At 45.2% G+C, this 24803-nt stretch overlaps 1 protein-coding gene across 5 annotated transcripts in view; it reads right to left on the reverse strand.

The window, feature by feature from the left end:
- Positions 1–1068: 1068 nt before the first annotated feature.
- LOC118378713 (dedicator of cytokinesis protein 8-like) overlaps positions 1069–24803 on the reverse strand; it is a 132347-nt gene continuing 108612 nt past the window's right edge. For 4 of the 5 annotated variants that reach the window (XM_052479090.1, XM_052479089.1, XM_052479088.1 and 1 more), the window contains 12 exons: positions 16709–16867; positions 16492–16592; positions 15677–15869; positions 15284–15427; positions 15045–15176; positions 14695–14829; positions 13350–13436; positions 12879–13115; positions 12556–12699; positions 10992–11098; positions 7775–7942; positions 1069–7379 (listed from right to left, as the gene is read on the reverse strand). In XM_052479090.1, coding sequence (XP_052335050.1) covers positions 7328–7379; positions 7775–7942; positions 10992–11098; positions 12556–12699; positions 12879–13115; positions 13350–13436; positions 14695–14829; positions 15045–15176; positions 15284–15427; positions 15677–15869; positions 16492–16592; positions 16709–16867 — 1659 coding nt within the window. In that variant the 3' untranslated portion in view covers positions 1069–7327. Of the gene's footprint in view, positions 7380–7774; positions 7943–10991; positions 11099–12555; positions 12700–12878; positions 13116–13349; positions 13463–14694; positions 14830–15044; positions 15177–15283; positions 15428–15676; positions 15870–16491; positions 16593–16708; positions 16868–24803 lie in introns of those variants that run through there. The other variant, XM_052479092.1, reaches the window with a different exon arrangement.

The raw sequence follows: 24803 nt of genomic DNA on the forward strand, positions 1-24803 counted from the left end.
TCTAGGTCCAAAAGGCTCCTCAACAGCTTCAACCTCCAAGCTATAAGACTGCTAATCAAATTGACTATTTACATTGACTGCTGCTACTCGCTGTTTATTATCTATGCATAATCACTTCACTCCTATCTACTGTACATGTATAAATTACCTTAACTATCCCGAATACTTATGTGAATGTAATAACAGTTAAAAAAGAAATAAAAAAAAAATAGCAAAAATTTTTGTTTTTTTAAACAGTTTTTGCTTTGTCATTATGGGGTGTTGTGTGTAGATTGATGGGGGGAAAAGTAATACATTATAGAATAAGGCTGTAACGTAACAAAATGTGGAAAAAGTCTGAATACTTTCCGATGGCACTGTATATAAAGCAGCTCGAGCACAATAAGATGAGGTTGCTTACCTGAGTGGAGTGGTCAGCAGAGGGATACTGCGAATCTACCTAGATCTACAGTATATTCTGTATCTTCTAAAGCTACAGTACTTAGCTTCACATTCCAATTCAATCGTCATCCATGTATCTGGAGGTGGATAGTGATCCAACATTTGCCACTAATGAGGAAAGTATATATTTTGCAACATGAGTCCTCAAGGTCTACGCTACTGTAAGTCGAATGATAATGTAGTGATTAGTGGAGAAACAATGACCACAGGGAAGATGACATATTTTAAGTTGAATTGCTTCAAGTGCATGACATTGATATGTGCATGACAATGATCTAAAATCCCAGATTTCCAATAAAGCACTGAAGAAGAAAAACACAAGAAAAGGAAAAACAAGGTTTCCAGTGATTATTGATAGACCACTGTAGCCTATACTCACCTTGACGTAGGCTGCGTTTACATAGTCAGCTCAATTCAGATCATTTCCTTTCACTCATTGGTATTCTGACCTATCAGATTAGCTCTGAAAAAGATCTGATGTGATTGGTCAAAAGACCAATGAGTGGAAAAAATATCAGAATTGGGCTGCCTGTGTAAACACAGCCTTAATGTACTACTTTGCAGCTTCATTGTAACAGAACACAATAGAATGTGAATGAATGCCCATAAGTATTTAGCATCAGAGTATTGAGTTTTCCTAGTAGTATTACAAAGGATTTCTTTATTGGAATGCATGAGGTTCTACAACATGACGTCAACAAACAGACAAGACTAAGAGCCTGGGCATACTTGAAAACCTATCGTGTTCATACAGTAAATATATTGTACGTTGGCATCCTAATACATCGTTTTTTTTTCATAAGTATTTTAACTGTATTGATATGTGCCTTGACTTTGTCACATTCAGTCATAGTAACCACAATTGTTTCAATATTGTTATTGGCAACTAAACTGATACTGTATATTATCTCAAATATATATTTTCATTAGGAAAATTACAAAATATATCATAACTGTAAACATTCATCTATTATTTCTCTCTGTGCAAATCCAGATATGCCACTTGGGTTTGGTTGGTGGCCTTAGTTAAGTTATACAGTGCCTTCAGAAAGTATGCTCACCCTTGACTTTTTCCAATTTGTTTTTGTTATAGCCCGAAAGTAAAAAGGATTATTTAGAGAACAGAAGAAAAAAAATCACTGCCCCCCTCCACACACACACAATACACCATAATGTCAAAATGGAATTATGTTTTGGGACATTTTTACAAATGAATTCAAATGAAAAGCTGAAATGTCTCAAGTATTCAACCGCTTTGTTATGGCAAGCCTATATGAATTCATAATAAGTTGCATGGACTAACAGGGTTTAACAGGATTTTTTAATGACTACCTCATTGCTGTACCCCACACATTCAATTATCTGTAAAGGTTGCTCAGTCAAACAGTGAATTTCAAACACAGATTCAACCATAAGACCAGGGAGATTTTACAATGCTTTGCAAACAAGGGTAGCTATTGGTAGATGGGTAAATAAAATGAAAAAATAAAGATAGAATATCCCTTTGAGCATGGTGAAGTTATTAATTACACTATCAATGGTGTATGAATACACCCAGTCACTACAAAGATACAGGTGTTCTTCCTAACTCAGTTGCCGGAGAGAAAAGAAAACCGCTCAGAGATTTCATCATGAGGCCAATGGTCATTTTAAAACAGTTACAGAGTTTAATGGCTGTGACAGGAAACAACTGAGGATGGATCAACAACATTTTAGTTACTCCACAATACTAACCTAATTGACAGAGTAAAAAGAATGAAGCCTAAGAATAAAAATATTCCAAAACAAAGTGTTATGTTTGGGGCAAATCCAATACAACACATTACGGAGTACCAATCTCCATTTTTTCAAGTATAGTGGTGGCTGTATCAAGTTATGGGTATGCTTGTAATCGTTAAGGACTGAGGAGTTTTCAGGCGAAATCCTAGAAAACCTGGTTCAGTCTGCTTTCCACCAGACACTGGAGGATGAATTCACCTTTCAGCAGGACAATAACCTAAAACACAAGGCCTAATCTACACTGGAGTTGCTTACCAAGAAGACAGTGCATGTTCCTAAGTCGCAGAGTTCCAGTGACTTAAATCTACTTGTCTTGAAAATGGTTGTCTACCAATGATCAACAACTAATTTGACAGAGCTTGAAGAATTTTGAAAGGAATAATGGGAAAATGTTGCACCATCCAGGTGTGTAAAGCTTGTAGAGACCCAGAAAGACACAGCTGTAATCACTGCCAAAGGTGCTTCTGCAAAGTATTGACTCAGGGGTGTGAATACCTATGTAAGTAGATAAAGGGCTTCATTGCCAAAATCCCAAAGTATCCCTTTAAGGTCATTGAAGGCCCAGGGAAGTGTTCTGTAAAATTCTGTATTTAATATCCATATAAATTTGCAAAAATGTCTGAAAACATGTTTTCACTTTGTCATTATAGGATATTGTGTGTAGATGGGTGAGGGAAAAAAAATATTGAATCAATTTTGAATTCAGGCTGCAACAACAAAATGTGGAATAAGTTAAAGGGTATGACTACATTCTGAAGGCACTGTATGTACCATGACTAATTTGTGAACTCATAATAAATTAATCTCCATGAGTATCTACACAGCCAATTACGTCTAACAAACATATATAACAAATATAGCATCACGAGTTAACTGAGGAAATACATGTTTACAGTGTGAGAGTCTGTAGGGTTGTACACATACGAGTGCAAGTACAGATTCCCCTTTGCAGAGAACAGAGTAAATTATCATCAGTTATTGATCATAAATTGGAGAACAGTGATTTATCATCAGTCACGAGTCAGAACAGAGTGATTTATCAGGACAATGACAAAAAGTAAACACAGAGTCTTGCACAGCTAACCATGTGGGGACACACAATTCTATCCCATTCAAAATCATATTTTCCCTAACCCCTAAACCTAATACGTACTCTTGCCATCACCTTAACCACAAAACCTAACCTTAACCCCTAACCCTAGCTCCTAACCCTTAACATAGTTCTAACACTAATTATAACCTTAACCCTAAACCCCCTAGAAATTTGACCTTGTGGGGACTAATAAAAGGTCCCCAGTTGGTCAAATTTTTGTTTACTATTCTTGCAGGGATTTCTGGTCCCCACAAGAATAACTGAACACACACACACACACACACACACACACACACACACACACACACACACACACACACACACACACACACACACACACACACACACACACACACACACACACACACACACACACACACACACACACACACACACACACACACACACACACTTCCCTGGACCTGCAAGGACCTTAAAGGGATACTTTGGGATTTTGACAATGAAGCCCTTTATCTACTTCCTCAGTCAGATGAACTCATGGATACCACCATTTTTATGTCTTTGCATCCAGTATGAAGGAAGCTGGAGGTAGTTTTGCGAGCCAATTCTAACTAGCGTTACCGCAATTACTGGTATCTGGGTCAATGACGAGACATGTACATTTTGTGTCCAAAGGCCATTAATTTAACATAAAAATACATATATAATATTAAATAACACAACTCTTACCCTTCTTTTGACCCAGAAATAGTTGTGTTGCAAACTATTAAATTAAGGGAGTTAATGAGCTCTAAAATTACAAAATATCCTTCAGTGTAACTGTCCAGGTTAAAATTCGAATGACAAAAGTGTTTTTAAAATGTAGAAATTCATCATAAAAATGTAAATGAACACCCATGGCATAATTGTGTTAGTGTTTGCAACAATATATAGAATGATGGGCGACATACTGTATCTAAAAAATATTTAACTTGAATAACTTTTGTCCGGAATTCTGCGCTTCATCAATGTCAAAAAGTAAAGAAATTGACAACAGAATTTCAGTATGCCAACAGGGAAGGACACTCAACAAGCACAGCACTTACACAAATGACTGATGATTGGCTGAGAGAAATTGATGATAAAATGAATGTGTCTTGTTGGACTTCAGTGCAGCTTTTGACATTATTGATAGTCTGCTGCTGGAAAAATGTACGTGTTATGGCTTTACACCCACTGCTATAATGTGGATAAAGAGTTACTTGTCCAACAGAACACAGAGGGTATTCTTTAATGGAAGCCTCTCCAACATAATCCAGGTAGAATGAGGAATTCCACAGAGTAGCTGTTTAGGCCCCTTGCTTTTTTCCATTTTTAGTAATGACATACCACTGACCCTGAGTAAAGCCAGAGTGTCTATGTATGCGGATGACTCAACACTATACACATCAGCTACTACAGTGACTGAAATGACTGCAACACTCAAAGAGCTGCAGTTAGTTTCAGAGTGGTTGGCAAGGAATAAGTTAGCCCTAAATATTTATAGCATTGTATCTGGAACAAAACTCACTAAACCCTAAACCTCAATTAAATCTTGTAATAAATCATTTGGAAATTGAGCAAGTTGAGATGACAAAAGTGCTTGGAGTAACACTAGATTGTAAACTGTCATGGTCAAAACATATTGATGCAGTAGTAGCTAGATGGGGAGAAGTCTGTATATAATAAAGCACTGCTCTGCCTTCTTAACAACACTATCAACAAGGCAGGTCCGACAGGACCTAGTTTTGTCACGCCTTGACTACTGTTCAGTCGTGTGGTCAGGTGCCACAAAAAAATGTAATGAAAAGAACAGGGCAGCACAGCTGGCTCTTGGATGTACACAGAGAGCTAATATTAATCATATGCATGTCAATCTCTCATGGCTCAAAGTGGAGGAGAGATTGACTTCATCACTACTTTTATTTAGGAGAGGTATTGACATGTTGAATGCACCGAGCTGTCTGTCTAAACTACTGGCACACAGCTTGCACCCATGCATACCGCACAAGAGATCTCTTCACAGTCCCCAAGTCCATAACAGACTATGGGAGGCACACAGTACTACATAGAGCCATGACTACATGGAACTCTATTCTGCATCAAGTAACTGACGCAAGCAGTAAAATTAGATAGAAAAACACCTTGTGGAACAGCGGAGACTGTGAAACAACAAATATTGGCACAGACACATGCATACGATAACATACGCACTATACATACACATGGATTTACTACTGTAGGTATGTGGTAGTTGTGGAGTAGGGGCCTGAGGGCACACAGTGTGTTGTGAAATCTGTGAATGTATTGTAATGTTTTTAAAATGGTATAATCTGCCTTAATTTTGTTGGACACCAGGAAGAGTAGCTGCTGTTTCTCAGCAGCTAATGGGGAACCATAATAAATGCAAATACAAAAGGTATTGTTTTCATGCTACTGTCAGCAACAAAATAGGATATAATAGGATATAAAGCTGGGTGGATAACGCTTAACATTAAGTTACATTATTACACTGTAGTTATGTTTTATTGCACTGCAGTTAAGGTATAACTGATGGATTATATTGGTTAATATAATATTATGCACACGCACACATAATTATGGATTCCAAATGGATTATGAATTATAATCATTAATAGCTGCTTCGCGTATGGGACACTTTACGAAATATCTAGACTCTACAAGTTTGAATTGAAGTAGGTTGATGAGCATTTTATGTAGCTATTTTGTGTAGGCATCTTGAAATTGCATTTGTGTACCTGCATTGAATATACATTTACCAGTTAGAGTGTAACAATGCATAATTACAACATTAACTATCATGCAATAATGCAACTTAATGCAACGTAAAGTGTTGCCACATTCTCAAATTATAGTAAAATTATTATTATTAACATTAGCAACGAAATAGTAACAAACCATGTTTGAGAGAGAAAGGGAGAGGGAGTTGATTTAACTTTTACATTTTGATTCAGTTTTATCATAGTATAGCCTACTATTAATAGACTAATAATAACATTTAATGGATGCGAATCCTATTCTGTGTCATTCAGGGTAACAAAATATTTTTCATAGAGTATAACACCAGTATTTTATATTAAAATACAATAACTTTTTTTTGTTGACTCAGAGACAAACAAATCTCAAAGCATGAATGAAAGATGTTTTCATAGATTTTTGCATTTTTTTCAGTGTAAGGCAGGAGGTTTTTGTAAAAAACCTGCAACATATTTTGAGTTGTAGCCGTGGCACATCACATATGTGGTATTCAAAATAAAATGTTTGTTTTTTTTTCGGGGTAGTTCTATTTCTGCCAGTCTAAGCATGGATATTTAACCTTGTGATTATGAAAAATGGGCAAAAAAAATGTATCAAATAAAAAACAGTAAGGTACATTTATTTGAAATCACAATAAAAATGAATTATTGGCTTTATTCTTGAATATAACTAATATGAGCATAGGTGACACTCCAACTAACATTTAAAAAAGCCTTTTAGGGAATTGTAATTGCTGTTTTGTTTTTTGAAAACCTTATACGTCTTTGACCCATCTACTAGCATGCCAACAGTTACCAAAAACATCCAGTCATTGCGCTAACGCTAGTTGGCAGTTGAACTAACGCTAGTTAGCAACTTCCTTCAAGCTGCACACAGAGGCATAAAAATGGTGTCCACAAGTTCATTTGACTCTGGGGAAGTAGATAAAGGGCTTCATTGCCAACATCCTGAAGTATCCCTTAAATGTGGAACTTGTACTCGTCTTTCTCAAACCCACAGTAGTTTGCAGCATCGTTAGGACTAGCAGTAATCATAGAACTCAAGAGAACTAGCAATGTTGTGTTATTGATTCAGATATTATTGTCCTCCGTCCTCCGTGTAATCATGTGTACAGTACTGCTCTTCCATGGTGAATGAGGACTGCTAGCTCCCTTCTGCTCTCCCTCTTCCCTTTGCCGCCTTTTCTACTTTTACAGCATCCTTTTTTTCTCTGGCCTCTGGAGCATTCCCTCAGATAGAGAAGTCTGTCTGGCCGTCTCAGGAGTTTTCCTCCAGTGCTCTGCGGAAACTGAGCCGTTTGACGGAATCCCTTTGGATGGGACAGCAGAGAAGATGAGGAGGAGGAGAGAGAGGAGGAGAGGAAACTATTCAATTACATTTGCATGGGGGCATAGGCAACATGAAAATACAACACAGCAGCTGTCATATTCTTTCAGATGACATAAGCAAGCAGGACTGGTAATAGGATTAACATGAAACTAAAACTAACATTCTTTAAAAAAATATTCAGGTATTAGTGGTGTTCCAAATGGAACTATTTTCTCTATATACAGTAGTGCACTACTTTGGACCAGGGGCCATAGTGGTATAGGGAATAGGGTGCCATTTGGGATGAAACCTAAACCTCCACAGTTTCCAAATATTTCCCCTCACATTTGGGCCCGAATGGACTCAACCCTGCATTGCACTTTGATGATCCGTTACCTGTTCCCCAGGCGTGGTTTAATGGGTTTGTAGAGCTCGGGTATCTTCCTCTCCAGCATGGGCCGCAGGTTCTCTCTCAGACGGTTGTAGTTCTTCTTCAACTCCTGTTGGTACTCCTTCTGGTCTAACGTGATCAGGTGCTTGTTCTTCTCCACAGCCTCACCACACCTACAGAGGAACAGGGGGGGGGGGGCGACATAGAACGTGTCCAAAATGGAACCCTATTCCCTATATACAGTAGACCAGGGTCCATAAAGTAGTGCACTATATACACTGTAGGGAATATGGTACCATTTGGGATATAACCATACTGTGAGCTGTGTCTCAAGTCTTGAATGAGTTCCTCTCCTCACTTACGGTACGGGGCCTGGTCTGCCCGCAGTCACAATTACAACATACATAATGGATGAACGAGGCAGAAGGAAATGGAAATATGAGGATGCTTATAAAACACATGTTTGCACTTCTCTCCCCTTTTAATGCAAGTAATATGAAAAATATAATCTAACAGAATACAGTAAATGCATAGGGACTGCTGAAAAAAAGGGGGCTGGGGGGAAAAAAGCATTTCACTCCCCCCCCCGAAAAACCTCAGTTGATGTGTTGCTACTAGCTAGCCATCGTCCTTCCAGCCCAAATAGCAGCTTGAGAAGTGGATACTTGGAATATAATGAGCTCGTGCAAACTTGCATGGATTATGGAAGAAAATAAACGTTTCTGAAATGACGATAAATGTCTGCTGGCCTGCTTGCAGCAATCAACGTAGTTGGAATGTGACATGAGGGTTCCCAAATGAAAGCCACCTTTCGGAGGCAAACGATACGAGACACACATACACACTCGCACACAGAGACACACTCCCTGGACCAAATCACCATAGTCCCTGCCTCATCCTTTCAGACGGTTGGTTTAAATTATGTTTAAAATATTCAAACTAAAATGAAAGTCCCCAGGGAACAATAAAGTTTTTCTGTTCCACGCAGCTGAGTGATATTAAAGGGGAAACAAGTTAATACGCCTGTCCTGTTGTGATTTAATACAACGTCTAGATTCCTTCAGTATCACCTAGGAATGTATTCCAGTAATAACACAATACCAAGACAGATGAGTGCATACATAGCTGATTTTTCCTGTCATTCGCTTGCTTTTCCATGTCCACCATTTTGTATAATTATCATTTGTATTTATTTAATTAGGCAAATCAGTTAAGAACAAATTCTTATTTACAATGAAGGCCTACACCAACCAAACAACGCGGGGCCAATTGTGGCCGGTTGTGATACAGCCTGGATTTGAACCAGGGTGTCTATAGTGACGCCTCTAGCACTGAGATGCAGTGCCTTAGACCACTGCGCCACTCGGGAGCCCAATAGTACCATGCAACAGTACCACTAAAACTATTTCAAACCATTCATGCCAGAAATATTTACAGTGAGGGAAAAAAGTATTTGATCCCCTGCTGATTTTGTACGTTTTCCCACTGACAAAGAAATGATCAGACTATCATTTTAATGGGAGGTTTATTTTAACAGTGAGAGACAGAATAACAACAACAAAATCCAGAAAAACACATGTCAAAAATGTTATAAATTGATTTGCATTTTAATGAGGGAAATAAGTATTTGACTCCTCTGCAAAACATGACTTAGTACTTGGTGGCAAAACCCTTGTTGGCAATCAGAGGTCAGATGTTTCTTGTAGTTGGCCACCAGGTTTGCACACATCTCAGGAGGGATTTTGTCCCACTCCTCTTTGCAGATCTTCTCCAAGTCATTAAGGTTTCAAGGCTGACGTTTGGCAACTCGAACCTTCAGCTCCCTCCACAGATTTTCTATGGGATTACGGTCTGGAGACTGGCTAGGCCACTCCAGGACCTTAATGTGCTTCTTCTTGAGCCACTCCTTTGTTGCCTTGGCCATGTGTTTTGGGTCATTGTCATGCTGGAATACCCATCCACGACCCATTTTCAATGCCCTGGCTGAGGGACGGAGGTTCTCACACCCAAGATTTGACGGTACATGGCCCCGTCCATCATCCCTTTGATGCGGTGAAGTTGTCCTGTCCCCTTAGCAGAAAAACACCCCCAAAGCATAATGTTTTCACCTCCATGTTTGACAGTGGAGATGGTGTTCTTGTGGTCATAAGGCAGCATTCCTCCTCCTCCAAACACGGTGAGTTGAGTTGACGGCAAAGAGCTCCATTTTGGTCTCATCTGACCACAACACTTTCACCCAGTTGTCCTCAATCATTCAGATGTTCATTGGCAAACTTCAGAAGGGCATGTATATGTGCTTTCTTGAGCAGGGGGACCTTGTGGGCGCTACAGGATTTCAGTCCTTCATGGAGTAGTGTGTTACCTCTTGGTGACTATGGTCACAGCTGCCTTGAGATCATTGACAAGATCCTCCCGTGTAGTTCTGGGCTGATTCCTCACCGTTCTCATGATCATTGCAACTCCACGAGGTGAGATCTTGCATGGAGCCCCAGGCCGAGGGAGATTGACAGATCTTTTGTGTTTCTTTCATTTGCGAATAATCACAACTGTCGTCACCTTCTCACCAAGTTGCTTGGCGATGGTCTTGTAGCCCATTCCAGCCTTGTGTAGGTCTACAATCTTGTCCCTGACATCCTTCGAGAGCTCTTTGGTCTTGGCCATGATGGAGAGTTTGGAATCTGATTGATTGCTTCTGTGGACAGGTGTCTTTTATACAGGTAACAAGCTGAGATTAGGAACACTCCCATTTAGAGTGTGCTCCTAATCTCAGCTCGTTACCTGTATAAAAGACACCTGGGAGACAGAAACCTTTCTGGTTGAGACGGGGTCAAATACTTATTTTCCTCATTAAAATGCAAGTCAAGTTATAACATTTTTGACATGCGTTTTTTTGGATTATTTTTGTTGTTATTCTGTCTCTCACTGTTCAAATAAACCTCCCATTAAAATGATAGACTGATCATTTCTTTGTCAGTGGGCAAACGTACAAAATCAGCAGGGGATCAAATACTTTTTTCCCCTCACTGTATTCCACCACAAAATGTACTATTGCCGGCATTGAAAACGAGTGTACACTTTGGGGAAAAGATGGAGGATGGAACTGCACCCAAAACAAGTGTCAGAGCAAGATCAAAAGTGAGAGCACAAAGTTTGATGTATTTCTCATCACTGGCTGGTAGGTGTGGATTGCAGTTGCACGGTAGTGTTTGGTTTGGCTCTCACCTCATGATGAACTCTTTGAAACACAGGCGCAGTTTGTTGTGGTGGCGGAAGAGCTTGGGGTCTGCTGGGATCTCATTCAGAAAGACCTGGGCCACCTCCAACGGTCCCTACACCACACACACACACACACACACACACACACACACACACACACACACACACACACACACACACACACACACACACACACACACACACACACACACACACACACACACACACACACACACACACACACACACACACACACACACACACACACACACACACACACACACACACACACACACACACACACACACACACACACACACAGAGAGAGCGTGAAGGATGGAAGGAAAAGAGGGGAGCAATGATGAATGCCTTGCTTTCATTAGAGGAAACTTCATTAGAGGAAAGGACTTCCTAACTGAATACTCAGTAATGACTTTCATTAGAGGAAACTACTTCCTAACTGAATACTCAGTAATGACTTTCATTAGAGGAAACTACTTCCTAACTGAATACTCAGTAATGACTTTCATTAGAGGAAACTACTTCCTAACTGAATACTCACTAATGACTTTCATTAGAGGAAACTACTTCCTAACTGAATACTCAGTAATGACTTTCATTGGAGGAAACTAACTGAATACTCAGTAATGAATGTGTTCCAAACAGCCCCCTATTTCATAGATAGTGGACTTCTTTTGACCAGAGCCCATTACATAAGGAATATGGTGCCATATGATACGCAGCCAAAGTGTCCAAAGGCCACACTGTTCAGCCAGGACATAAGGAAGAGATCAGATGAAGGAGACCCTGATTAGCCTGATCGCTGTGTGGCTAATGTCACCACTAACCCTGCCTACAAGCAGCCATTTGGCTCCCATTCATTCCCTCTCTGGGATCGTGTTATCCTAACTTATATTTATCATGAAACCACAGCACGCTCACATGGCCAGGCATTAGAATGCTCATTGGGGTTCATTGGCAAACATATGTGCTAGACTAGGGCCTGCAGAGACAGACGGACAGTGGGGAGCCATCCCTCTCTACTGATTAGGCCCAGGGCTGTGTTGGTTTATGGACAGCATGAACATTAAGGTTGCTGTCAGAATAGACTATACAAAAGAGAGCTGGGGCCTGGTGTAACTACATCATTACTTTAGCGTTTAGCCAACGTTTGACGGGAGCTGTAAGCCATCAGATCAAAGGGTTTCAGTGTTTAGCGCAGACATGAAAGAAGATGTTGTGAATGAAGGTTTTAACAGAATCAGCCGAGGCACTGTACAGACGATGTTATGGTTGAACTGGACTCTTTGAAGTATCATGTCTCCCACCTGCTCTTTACCAAGTTACTTACTAACTTCCTAGATTGGATGTTTCCTCAAGGTTAGTGATGAGGATTCAGTACAGCACTTTGAGATATCAGCTGATGTACGAAGGGCTATATAAATACATTTGATTTGATTTTGATTTGAATGAGTAACTTTCAAATCAGTAATGTTAATGTTAAAAATGCCAGTATGGGGGACGCAGAAAAATGTATTCCTTTGGGGTCAGGACAGGTGGCTGGAGGTACCTGGTTGACGGTGGCTCCCACAGAGCCCTGTAGAAGCATCTGGAGCATCTTAGCATCGGGACGCTCCCTGTGTGTGGCTACTGCTAACTCCCTGGTCTTCTTCTGCATGTCCTCGATGGCCACCTCAATGGGAGTCAGGTCAAACTTGGGGATGGGAGGATGAGAAGAAAGGAGAGGCAAAGAAAGTGAAAATGTACAAGTTATATTTGGACAGATAAATAAAAAATGGTCTAATTGGCTAAGAGTCATTAACGATCAAAAAAGCAAAGTTGAACCCAATATTGAAAAGCCGTGTCTAAATAGGCTTTGTTCTACCAGCATACCTCTTCTTTCTGGATGACGTTGATGCGTGTCTTGATGTAGGGGAAGGTGTGCATGGTGGTGAGGATGGTCTTTCTCTTGTACTGCTCGTTGAGCTCACCACGCGGCCGCCCGGCCTTTGTGAAGGGCGTGGTGTACATGAAGCGACGCAAGTTGAAGTTCTTCTCAAAGTTGGTCAGGCGGTCTTTCATCTCATAGTCATCAAAGAAGGGCTCCACGTAGGTGATCTGTATGTAGGCCTGTGGGAGGGAGAGAGAGAGAGAGAGAGTGAACGGAGGGGTGGAGAATGAGAGAAAAAGCAAGTGAGGGGATAAAAGTGGAGATCCATCTAGTTGTTTGTGAATGTTCCTCTCAATAATTTGACATTCACAAACAACTAGATGCATCTCTACTTTTATGCGAGTCAGAAGGTAGTGAAAAGAGACACAGCAGGTACACAGGATGGTTTGGTGGTGTACTGTCATATACTGTACCTTGTTAGCATCCAGTTTGCTTCTGTCTATGTCTTTGGAGTCTTTGATCATCTCCAGGGCATCGCCAAAACACTGACTGTAGAAGTTCTACAACACCAATAGATACAGTACTCCTATGAATAGATGCAGTACTCCTATGAATAGATGCAGTACTCCTATGAATAGATGCAGTGCTCCTATGAATAGATGCAGTGCTCCTATGAATAGATGCAGTGCTCCTATGAATAGATGCAGTGCTCCTATGAATAGATGCAGTGCTCCTATGAATAGATGCAGTGCTCCTATGAATAGATGCAGTGCTCCTATGAATAGATGCAGTGCTCCTATGAATAGATGCAGTGCTCCTATGAATAGATGCAGTGCTCCTATGAATAGATGCAGTGCTCCTATGAATAGATGCAGTGCTCCTATGAATAGATGCAGTGCTCCTATGAATAGATGCAGTGCTCCTATGAATAGATGCAGTGCTCCTATGAATAGATGCAGTGCTCCTATGAATTAGATGCAGTGCTCCTATGAATAGATGCAGTGCTCCTATGAATAGATGCAGTGCTCCTATGAATTAGATGCAGTGCTCCTATGAATAGATGCAGTGCTCCTATGAATAGATGCAGTGCTCCTATGAATAGATGCAGTGCTCCTATGAATAGATGCAGTGCTCCTATGAATAGATGCAGTGCTCCTATGAATAGATGCAGTGCTCCTATGAATAGATGCAGTGCTCCTATGAATAGATGCAGTGCTCCTATGAAAAGATGCAGTACTCCTATGAATAGATGCAGTACTCCTATGAATAGATGCAGTACTCCTATGAATAGATGCAGTACTCTTATGAATAGATGCATTACTCCTATGAATAGATGCAGTACTCCTATGAATAGATGCAGTACTCTTATGAATAGATGCAGTACTCTTATGAATAGATGCAGTACTCTTATGAATAGATGCAGTACTCTTATGAATAGATGCAGTACTCTTATGAATAGATGCAGTACTCCTATGAATAGATGCAGTACTCCTATGAATAGATGCAGTACTCCTGTGAATAAATGCAGTACTCCTGTGAATAAATGCAGTACTAATATGAATAAATGCAGTATTCATATGAATAGATGCAGTACTAATATGAATAAATGCAGTACTCGTGAATAGATGCAGTATTCATATGAGTATATGCAGTATTCATTTGAATAGATGCAGTACTCATTTGAATAGATGCAGTACTCATTTGAATAGATGCAGTACTCATTTGAATAGATGCAGTTTTTATATCCATGCAGTAAAAGCATGCACCCATGAAAGCACAGACACACACGCACGCAGACACAAGCTCTCTCTCAGTTACCTCCAGTCTGTGGGATATCTCTGGCAGGTGGGTGATCCCTGGCTCCTTGTAAACAAACTCCTGTTCGTCCAGGTCTCCAAACTTGGCCCCATAAAAACCCACCCGGAAATACGTCCCAAACATCCTCTTATGGCCCTGCGACGCGACAAACACGTGAAAGCGACTTGTAACATTATATACAAAAAAAGAATAATTAACATCCAAGTGAAAGAAATAGGTAGACAGCTTTCCTCCAAATACAGCACATCAATGTCCAACTGTAATCATTTCACTATAATTCTAAGTACTTCATGTGTATTGTGACTGTAATCCCTTCATATAGAGTAGTCCACGCTGATGTTGGTCTGTACCTTCTGAATGATGTTGTCGAAGGCTCTCTGGAGTTTCTCGTGAGTAGAGACCAGCTCCCGGAAATCTCTGTGAGCCTCCAGAACAGGCATTATGATCTTATACACTTCATTCACTGTCTCATACAGACCACCCTGAAAACAAAGCAACAACACACTATTATCACCAGTGTTGAGTGTCTTTATGTGAGTGCAGCAGTACCATTATTTAGGATCCGCTTTTGTTTGTTAGTGTGTCTTACGTTGCTGAAGAGTTCCGCAGCCTGCTTCAGTAGGCCCACCAGACCACTGGTGGTGAAGTATTGTCCTGAACAGACACCGTCCTCATCTGGGGACAGTATGTCATCTGATACCGCGGACTCCTCCAGCACATTGGGAGAGATGTTCTATAGAAGCAACCAACCAATCAGACTCATCCGGCATGTTACAAATGGGAATCAATCAATCAGGTATTACTGACAGCTTTGTTTTTCACGAAAAAACGAAGTCATGAAGTGATTAAGCAAGACAGCAGCCAAACAATGAAACATTACATTGAGTATACAGTTCCCCTTTATGGCAACAGACCATAGTCAGGAGTGAGTGAGTGAGTGAGTGAGTGAGTGAGTGAGTGAGTGAGTAGTCTAGGTACACACCTGAAAGGTGACACTGCCCACAGGTAGGTATTTGTGGTCCTCCAGCATGCTGAGGTATTCAGCCACCAGGGCTGCAGCATGGACCAGACACATGGCCGACTCGGTAAAACACTTCCTGTTCTTGTGTTTTTCCGCCATGTTCTGCAGCCAGGTCAACCTCAGGTCAGGAGACGTCTGGTAACCCTTCGCTATCCTGGAGACAGAAGGAGGGAGAGATGCTGAAATCCAAACCAACCCCAGTACTCAAGCTCTTAGGTACTCCTGTAGATCTGGGACTGTATTCATAAAACTTCTCAGAGAAGAAATGCTGATTTACGATCAGTTTTCCCTTTTAGATTGTAATGAACGGACGGTGGGACCTGATTCTAGATTAGACGCTTTGTGTATACGGGTCCTGTAATCAGTTATAATAATGTGTTCTCCTTGCATCCTGTTAGGCTGAGAGGTCAGTGAGTGAATGGTTTGGGGTGAGGGAAGCATTTGAGGAGGGCTGGGAGTCAGTTTTAGGTAGCATAACGTAAATTCAATAATTCATAACCTTTTACAGATGCTTGGCTTATGCAGAATGAAAAACAAGAATGTATTTGTAGACATGCAGAATGTAAGCAGATGACACATGCACAGAGAGTCTGCATTCACACCCACAGAAACTCGGTATGGATTTACATACACATGGATTTACATGTCCCAAACTGTTACCACATGGTTTCCATAGTGAGGAACAAACAGAGAAGAAACCAATCCACAAAGAAATGAATAGGAACCAGGAGAAAAACACACACAGAGCCGGAGTGAAGGAGGGAGTGAGTGAGTACCTGTACATGAGGTCCATGAGCATCTCTGGGTCTTCCTGGAACTCTCTCATCTTCACCGTGTCTGACAGGATACTGTTTAAGTTCCTCAGCAGCTCATCCACCTACACAATAACACCAGGGTTGATATCAACATGTCTCTCTCTGTGTGTGTGTGTGTGTGTGTGTGTGTGTGTGTGTGTGTGTGTGTGTGTGTGTGTGTGTGTGTGTGTGTGTATACCTGTGAGGGCAGCGGTGTGTTCTGCATCTCTGTGTCCTCCTCTGCATAGGCCAGTATGGTGCGTAGGGACCTGCGGAGGTACTCCTCATGGAAGTCCGAGGACTTCCCCACCAGAGAGGCTAGAGACATAGTCACCTGCATCTTCACCCGGGAGAAGTTCTACACAGCACAGAGAGAGCGAGAGGAACAGGGGCAGGAGTATCTGGGGTTAGGTGGGACCTAGACTGCGTCCCAAATAGCACCCCATTACATGCAGTACTTTTTTTAAATGGCCCATCTCTGTAGACAGAGAGGGACCTGTCCTGTGGCCCTCTGTCCATCTCTGTAGAGGGGGATTTGACAAGGAGGAGGCCCATACTCATAATCAGGACTTGGAGTGGAGGGACATTAACACAGGCTGGCTGTATTCATAAAAACCTCAACTATAAAAAGCATATATTAAAGAATGATATGACATTGCTCAGTCATGTATTGGCTAATAAAGTAGACTTTAGGGTTGTCAATATTCTACTTGTCTAGGTCTGTCTCCCTCTGCCTTATTCTCTGAACCTCTCTCTGTCCCTTTCTTTGAATCTCTCTTGCTCTGTCTCCTTCACCCTCTATCTGAATCTCTGTCTCATTCACCCTCTGCCTCTATCTGAATCTCTGTCTCCCTCTGCTGCTCTCTGAATCTCTCTCCCCCTCTCCTTCTCCTTCTCCCTCTCTGAATCGCTCTCGCTGTCTCTGTCTCCTTTTCACTACTATCTCTGTCTCTTTCTCCTTATCATGTTCTTTCTCGGTCAGTCCAGTTGATGCTGGGGGGGGTCACAGAGTTTCCTCCAGGGAACGGAGGGCTTGGCGCTGACATGGTTGTGTGTGTGTGTGTGTGTGTGTGTGTGTGTGTGTGTGTGTGTGTGTGTGTGTGTGTGTGTGTGTGTGTGTGTGTGTGTGTGTGTGTGTGTGTGTGTGTGTATATATATAACCCCATCCATCTCTGCCATCATCAGCAAAGCGAGAAATTATCTCCCATTAGCTGAGACATAATCACCTATGGATCATCTCTACGGCCCCATTCTGTTAAACCGAGTGTGGCGCCAGGCCTGATACGTTTTGTGTGTGTGTGTCTTCCCTGTGCTGGGGTCGCTATCACTGAGTGATGGTGTTATTCCTTGTTTCTTTCCATGCTTCTCTCTGCCTTTCTCTTACCTACAACCAGGTTTCCTTCCAACCTTATGCTGGATAACCCTTCCCCTACCCTTCCCTCCCTCCCTCCCTCTCACCCGCCCTACCCTCCCTCCCTCTCACCCGCCCCCCCCCTCCCTCCCTCCCTCCCTCCCTCCCTCCCTCCCTCCCTCCCTCCCCCTCCCCACTACCCTTCCCTACCTCTCACCCGCCCTACCCCTCACCCTACCTCCCTCTCGCCCTACCCCTCCCTCCCTCCCTCCCTCCCGCACTACCCTTCCCTACCTCTCACCCGCCCTACCCCTCCCCTCCCTCCCGCCCTCCCTCCCTCCCTCCCACCCTACCCCTCCCTCCCTCCCTCCCTACCCCTCCCTCACTCTCACCCTACCCTCCCTCCCGCCCTACCCTCCCTCCCTCTCACCCTACCCCTCCCTCACTCTCACCCTACCCCTCCCTCCCTACCCCTCCCTCACTCTCACCCTACCCCTCCCTCCATCTCACCCTACCCTCCCTCCCGCCCCTACCTCCCTCACTCTCACCCTACCCCTCCCTCCCTCCCTCCCGCCCCTACCCCTCCCTCCCTCTCACCCTACCCCTCCCTCCCTACCCCTCCTTCCCTCTCACCCTACCCTCCCTCCCGCCCTACCCCTCCCTCCCTCTCACCCTACCCCTCCCTCCCTCTCACCCTACCCTCCCTCCCGCCCTACCCCTCCCTCACTCGCTCCCCGCACTACCCTTCCCTCCCTCCCTCTCACCCGCCCTACCCCTCTCTCCCTCCCGCCCTACCCCCTCCCTCCCTCTCGCCCTACCCCTCCCTCCCTCCCACCCTACCCCTCCCTCCCTCCCTCCCGCCCTACCCCTCCCTCCCTCTCACCCTACCCCTCCTTCCCTCTCACCCTACCCTCCCTCCCGCCCTACCCCTCCCTCCCTCTCGCCCTACCCCTCCCTCCCTCCCACCCTACCCCTCCCTCCCTCCCTCCCGCCCTACCCCTCCCTCCCTCTCACCCTACCCCTCCTTCCCTCTCACCCTACCCTCCCTCCCGCCCTACCCCTCCCTCCCTCTCACCCTACCCCCTCCCTCCCTCTCACCCTTCCCTCCCTCCCTCTCACCCGCCCTACCCCTCTCTCCCTCCCGCCCTACCCCTCCCTCCCTCTCGCCCTACCCCTCCCTCCCTCCCACCCTACCCCTCCCTCCCTCCCGCCCTACCCCTCCCTCCCTCTCACCCTACCCCTCCTTCCCTCTCACCCTACCCTCCCTCCCGCCCTACCCCTCCCTCCCTCTCACCCTACCCCTCCCTCCCTCTCACCCTACCCTCCCTCCCGCCCTACCCCTCCCTCCCGCACTACCCTTCCCTACCTCTCACACGCCCTACCCCTCACCCTACCTCCCTCTCGCCCTACCCCTCCCTCCCTCCCTCCCTCCCGCACTACCCTTCCCTACCTCTCACCCGCCCAACCCCTCCCTCCCTCCCTCCCGCCCTCCCTCCCTCCCTCCCGCCCTCCCTCCCTCCCTCCCTCCCTCCCTCCCTCCCTCCCTCCCTCCCTCCCTCCCTCCCTCCCTCCCACCCTACCCCTCCCTCCCACCCTACCCCTCCCTCCCTACCCCTCCCTCACTCTCACCCTACCCTCCCTCCTGCCCTACCCCCTCCCTCCCTCTCACCCTACCCCTCCCTCACTCTCACCCTACCCCTCCCTCCATCTCACCCTACCCTCCCTCCCGCCCTACCCCTCCCTCACTCACTCTCACCCCCTACCCCTCCCTCCCTCCCTCCCGCCCCTACCCCCCTCCCTCTCACCCTACCCCTCCCTCCCTACCCCTCCTTCCCTCTCACCCTAACCTCCCTCCCGCCCTACCCTCCCTCCCTCTCACCCTACCCCTCCCTCCCTCTCACCCTACCCTACCCTCCCTCCCGCCCTACCCCTCCCTCACTCGCTCCCGCACTACCCTTCCCCTCCCTCCCTCTCACCCGCCCTACCCCTCTCTCCCTCCCGCCCTACCCCTCCCTCCCTCTCACCCTACCCCTCCTTCCCTCTCACCCTACCCTCCCTCCCGCCCTACCCTCCCCTCCCGCCCCTACCCCTCCCTCCCTCTCACCCTACCCCTCCCTCCCTCTCACCCTACCCCTCCCTCCCTCTCACCCTACCCTCCCTCCCGCCCTACCCCTCCCTCACTCCCTCCCGCACTACCCTTCCCTCCCTCCCTCTCACCCTCCCTACCCCTCTCTCCCTCACGCCCTACCCCTCCCTCCCTCTCACCCTACCCTCCCTCCCGCCCCTACCCCTCCCTCCCTCTCACCCTACCCCTCCCTCCCTCTCACCCTACCCTCCCTCCCGCCCTACCCCTCCCTCACTCCCTCCCGCACTACCCTTCCCTACCTCTCACACGCCCTACCCCTCACCCTACCTCCCTCTCGCCCTACCCCCTCCCTCCCTCCCTCCGCACTACCCTTCCCTACCTCTCACCCGCCCAACCCCTCCCTCCCTCCCTCCCGCCCCCCTCCCTCCCGCCCTCCCTCCCTCCCTCCCTCCCTCCCTCCCTCCCTCCCACCCTACCCCTCCCTCCCTACCCCTCCCTCACTCTCACCCTACCCTCCCTCCTGCCCTACCCCTCCCTCCCTCTCACCCTACCCCTCCCTCACTCTCACCCTACCCCTCCCTCCATCTCACCCTACCCTCCCTCCCGCCCTACCCCTCCCTCACTCACTCTCACCCTACCCCTCCCTCCCTCCCTCCCGCCCTACCCCTCCCTCCCTCTCACCCTACCCCTCCCTCCCTACCCCTCCTTCCCTCTCACCCTAACCTCCCTCCCGCCCTACCCTCCCTCCCTCTCACCCTACCCCTCCCTCCCTCTCACCCTACCCTACCCTCCCTCCCGCCCTACCCCTCCCTCACTCGCTCCCGCACTACCCTTCCCTCCCTCCCTCTCACCCGCCCTCCCCCTCTCTCCCTCCCCCCGCCCTACCCCTCCCTCCCTCTCACCCTACCCCTCCCTCCCTCCCGCCCTACCCCTCCCTCCCTCTCACCCTACCCCTCCCTCCCTACCCTCCTTCCCTCCCACCCTCCCCTCCCTCCCGCCCTACCCTCCCTCCCGCCCTACCCCTCCCTCCCTCTCACCCTACCCCTCCCTCCCTCTCACCCTACCCCTCCCTCCCTCTCACCCTACCCCTCCCTCCCGCCCTACCCTCCCTCACTCCCTCCCGCACTACCCTTCCCTCCCTCCCTCTCACCCTCCCTACCCCTCTCTCCCTCACGCCCTACCCCTCCCTCCCTCTCACCCTACCCCTCCCTCTCTCCCACACTACCCTTCCCTCCCTCCCTCCCTCTCACCCGCCCTACCCCTCGCCCTACCTCCCTCTCGCCCTACATCTCGCTACCTCCCACCCCTTCTCTCCCTCCCTATGAGAAACACATTTACATTTGAAAAGTAACTGAAATAAACAAATCAACAAAAGTGAGAAGAAACAAAATAAAATTTTACAGTAAACATTGCACGCATAAAGGTTTCATGAGGATAAAGTATGTTGTCAGCAATAACACAACAGATAAATATTGCTTGTATTTACAATGTTGTTTGTGCCCAGTTTTCATGACAACTGGTCACAAATCTTGCTGCTGTGATTTGCACATTGCGGTATTTTGTGTAACAGATATGGGAGTAAATCAATGTTTGATTTGTTTTCAAATTCTTTCTGGGTCAGTGTGATGTATGGGAAAAATGTGTGGTCATGCCTTTGTAAGGAATTGCAGGCCCGTTTTCACCTAATTTTGTGGGCAGTGGGCACAGACTTTCTTCTCTCGAGCTCTCTCAGTTCTGCCTCTCTCAATAGCAAGGCTATGCTCCCTGATTCTGTACAGAGTCAAGGATTATCTTAATTTTGGGTCTGTCACAGTGGTCAGGTATTACGCTACTGTGTATTCTCTGACGGGCCGCCCCTAGGTGGTGAAGGTAGGAAACAACACCTCCACTTCACTGATCCTCAACAGTGGGGCCCCACAAGGATGCATGCTCAGCCCCCTCCTGTACTCCCTGTTCACCCATGACTGCGTGGCCACACATGCCTCCAACTCAATCATCAAGTTTGCAGACGACACAACAGTGAGGGCCCTGGGAGTGTGGTGCCAGGAAAATAACCCTCACCAAACGTCTAAAAAAAACTAAGGAGCTGATCGTGGACTTCAGGAAACAGCAGAGGGAGCACCCCCCTATCCACATCGACGGGACCGCAGTGGAGAAGGTGGAAAGCTTCAAGTTCCTTGGTGTACACATCACTAACAAACTGAAATGGTCCACCCACACAGACAGTGTGGTGAAGAAGGCGCAACAATGCCTCTTCAAACTCGAGACTGAAGAAATTTGGCTTGTCACCTAAAACCCTCACAAACCTTTACAGATGCACAATTGAGAGCATCCTGTCAGGCTGTATCAATGCCTGGTATGGCAACTGCACCAGCTGCAACTGCAGGGCTCTCCAGAGGGAAGTGGGGTTTGCCGAACGCAACACTGGGGGCAGGCTACCTGCCCTTCAGGACACCTACAGCACCCATTGTCACAGGAAGGCCAAAAAGATTATCAAGGACAACAACCACCCGAGCCACTGCCTGTTCACCCCTCTACCATCCAGAAGGTGAGGTCAGTACAGGTGCATCAACGCTGGGCTCGAGATTGAAAAACAGTTTCTATCAAGGCTATCAGACTGTTAACCTGTTAAGTAGACCCTCTACTTTTTCAAACATTCTGTTAAAAATCGCGCAACATTTCAGCGCCCTGCTACTCAGGCCAGGAATATAGTATATGCATATGATTAGTATGTGTGGATAGAAAACACTCAGACGTTTATAAAACTGGTTAAATCACGGCTGTGACTATAACAGAACGCGCGTTTCATCGAAAAGCGCAGGAAAACCTGATCACTGAAAATGGAAATAATTATCCATCCGCGACTTCAAGGAATTGTTCAAAGTGAACCGAATTACATGAGACCGAGGTTTCAGTGCCTACAGCTTCCACACGTTGTCTAGAGTCTTGTCATTTGATTTGCAATTGATTCTTGGTCTAACCGAATCAAGGGAACCAATCCCCTCCGGTCTCCGACCGGATGTTTTGGTCGAGCTCTCTTCAGACATGTTTTCGACACGGACAGCTAAAGAATTTACATCGCCTCCTGATGAATTTTATCGCTTATTAACGTGTACTAATACCTAAAGTTGCATTACAAAAGTATTTCGAAGTGTTTTGTGAAAGTTTATCGTCGACTTTTTGAATTTTAAAAAATGACGTTACGTTATGAAACGCTATTTTTTTCCGTTTATCACACAGTCTACATAGAACAATGTCTAGGCTATATATGGACCGATTTAATCAAAACAAAAGACGCAATAGTGATTATGGGACATCTAGGAGTGCCAACAAAGAAGATGGTCAAAGGTAATGAATGTTTTATATTTTATTGTGCGGTTTGTGTAGCGCCGAATATGCTAATTATTTTGTTTATGTCCCCTGCGGGTCTTTTGTGGTGTTACATGCTATCAGATAATAGCTTCTCATGCTTTCGCCGAAAAGCATTTTAAAAATCTGACTTGTTGCCTGGATTCACAACGAGTGTAGCTTTAATTCAATACCCTGCATGTGTATTTTAATGAACGTTTGAGTTTTAACTAATACTATTAGCATTTAGCGTAGCGCATTTGCATTTCCAGAGCTCTAGATGGGACGCCTGCGTGCCAGGTAGGAGCAAGAGGTTAAACAGCCATCACTAGCACAGCGGCCGCTGCACTATATACATACACTTGAAATCACTGGCCACTTTAATAATGGAACATTAGTCACTTTAATAATGTTTACACATTTTGAATGACTCATCTCATATATATATATATACTGTATTCTATCCTTCTCTACTGTATCTTGGTCTATGCCGCTGTGACATTGCTCATTCAAATATTTATATATTCTTAATTCCATTCCTTCACCATAGATTGTGTGTCTTGTTAGATATCTGTGGAGTCTGTTTGTGAACAGAACCCCAAAACCAGCTGGCTGAGGGGAATCTTCTCTAGGTTCATCTCTCTGTAGGGGAGGGCTTTGCAGTGTAACGTGTGGGCATCGCTTCCTTTTAGGTGGTTGTAGAATTTTACAGATTTCAATTGGGTGTTTGTCCCATTTAGTGAATTATTGGTTGGTGAGTGGACCCCAGACCTCACAACCATAAAAGGACAATGAGTTCTATAACTGATGTCAAGTTGTCAAGTTTTACGTTCCTTTTGATGGCATAGAATATGCATTTGTTGTTCTGGCTACTGGACCCATTTTGGAATACCATTATTTTTGTCTTAAAACTAGTTTTTCAACCACTCCACAAATTAATTGTTAAGTCGGTTAGGACATCTACTTTGTGCATGACACAAGTACATTTTCCAACAATTGTTTACAGACAGATTATTTCACTTATTATTCACTTTATCACAATTCCAGTGGGTCAGAAGTTTACAAACACTAAGTTGACTGTGCCTTGAAACAGCTTGGAAAATTCCAGCAAATTGTCATGGCTTTAGAATCTTCTGATAGGCTAATTGACATAATTTGAGTGAATTGGAGATGTACCTGTGGATGTATTTCAAGGCCTACCTTCAAACTCAGTGCCTCTTTGCTTGACATCATGGGAAAATCAAAAAGAAATCAGCCAAGACCTCAGAAAATAAATTGTAGACCTCATCAAGTCTGGTTCATCCTTGGGAGCAATTTCCAAACGCCTGAAGATACCACATTCATCTGTACAAACAATAGTATGCTTGTATAAACACCATGGGACCACACAGCAGTCATACCGCTCAGGAAGTAGATGCATTCTGTCTCCTAGAGATGAACGTACTTTGTTGTGAAAAGTGTAAATCAATCTCAGAACAACAGCAAAGGCCCTTGTGCAGATGCTGGAGG

Source organism: Oncorhynchus keta, chromosome 25, assembly GCF_023373465.1.
Source record: "Oncorhynchus keta strain PuntledgeMale-10-30-2019 chromosome 25, Oket_V2, whole genome shotgun sequence".
NCBI lineage: Eukaryota > Metazoa > Chordata > Actinopteri > Salmoniformes > Salmonidae > Oncorhynchus > Oncorhynchus keta.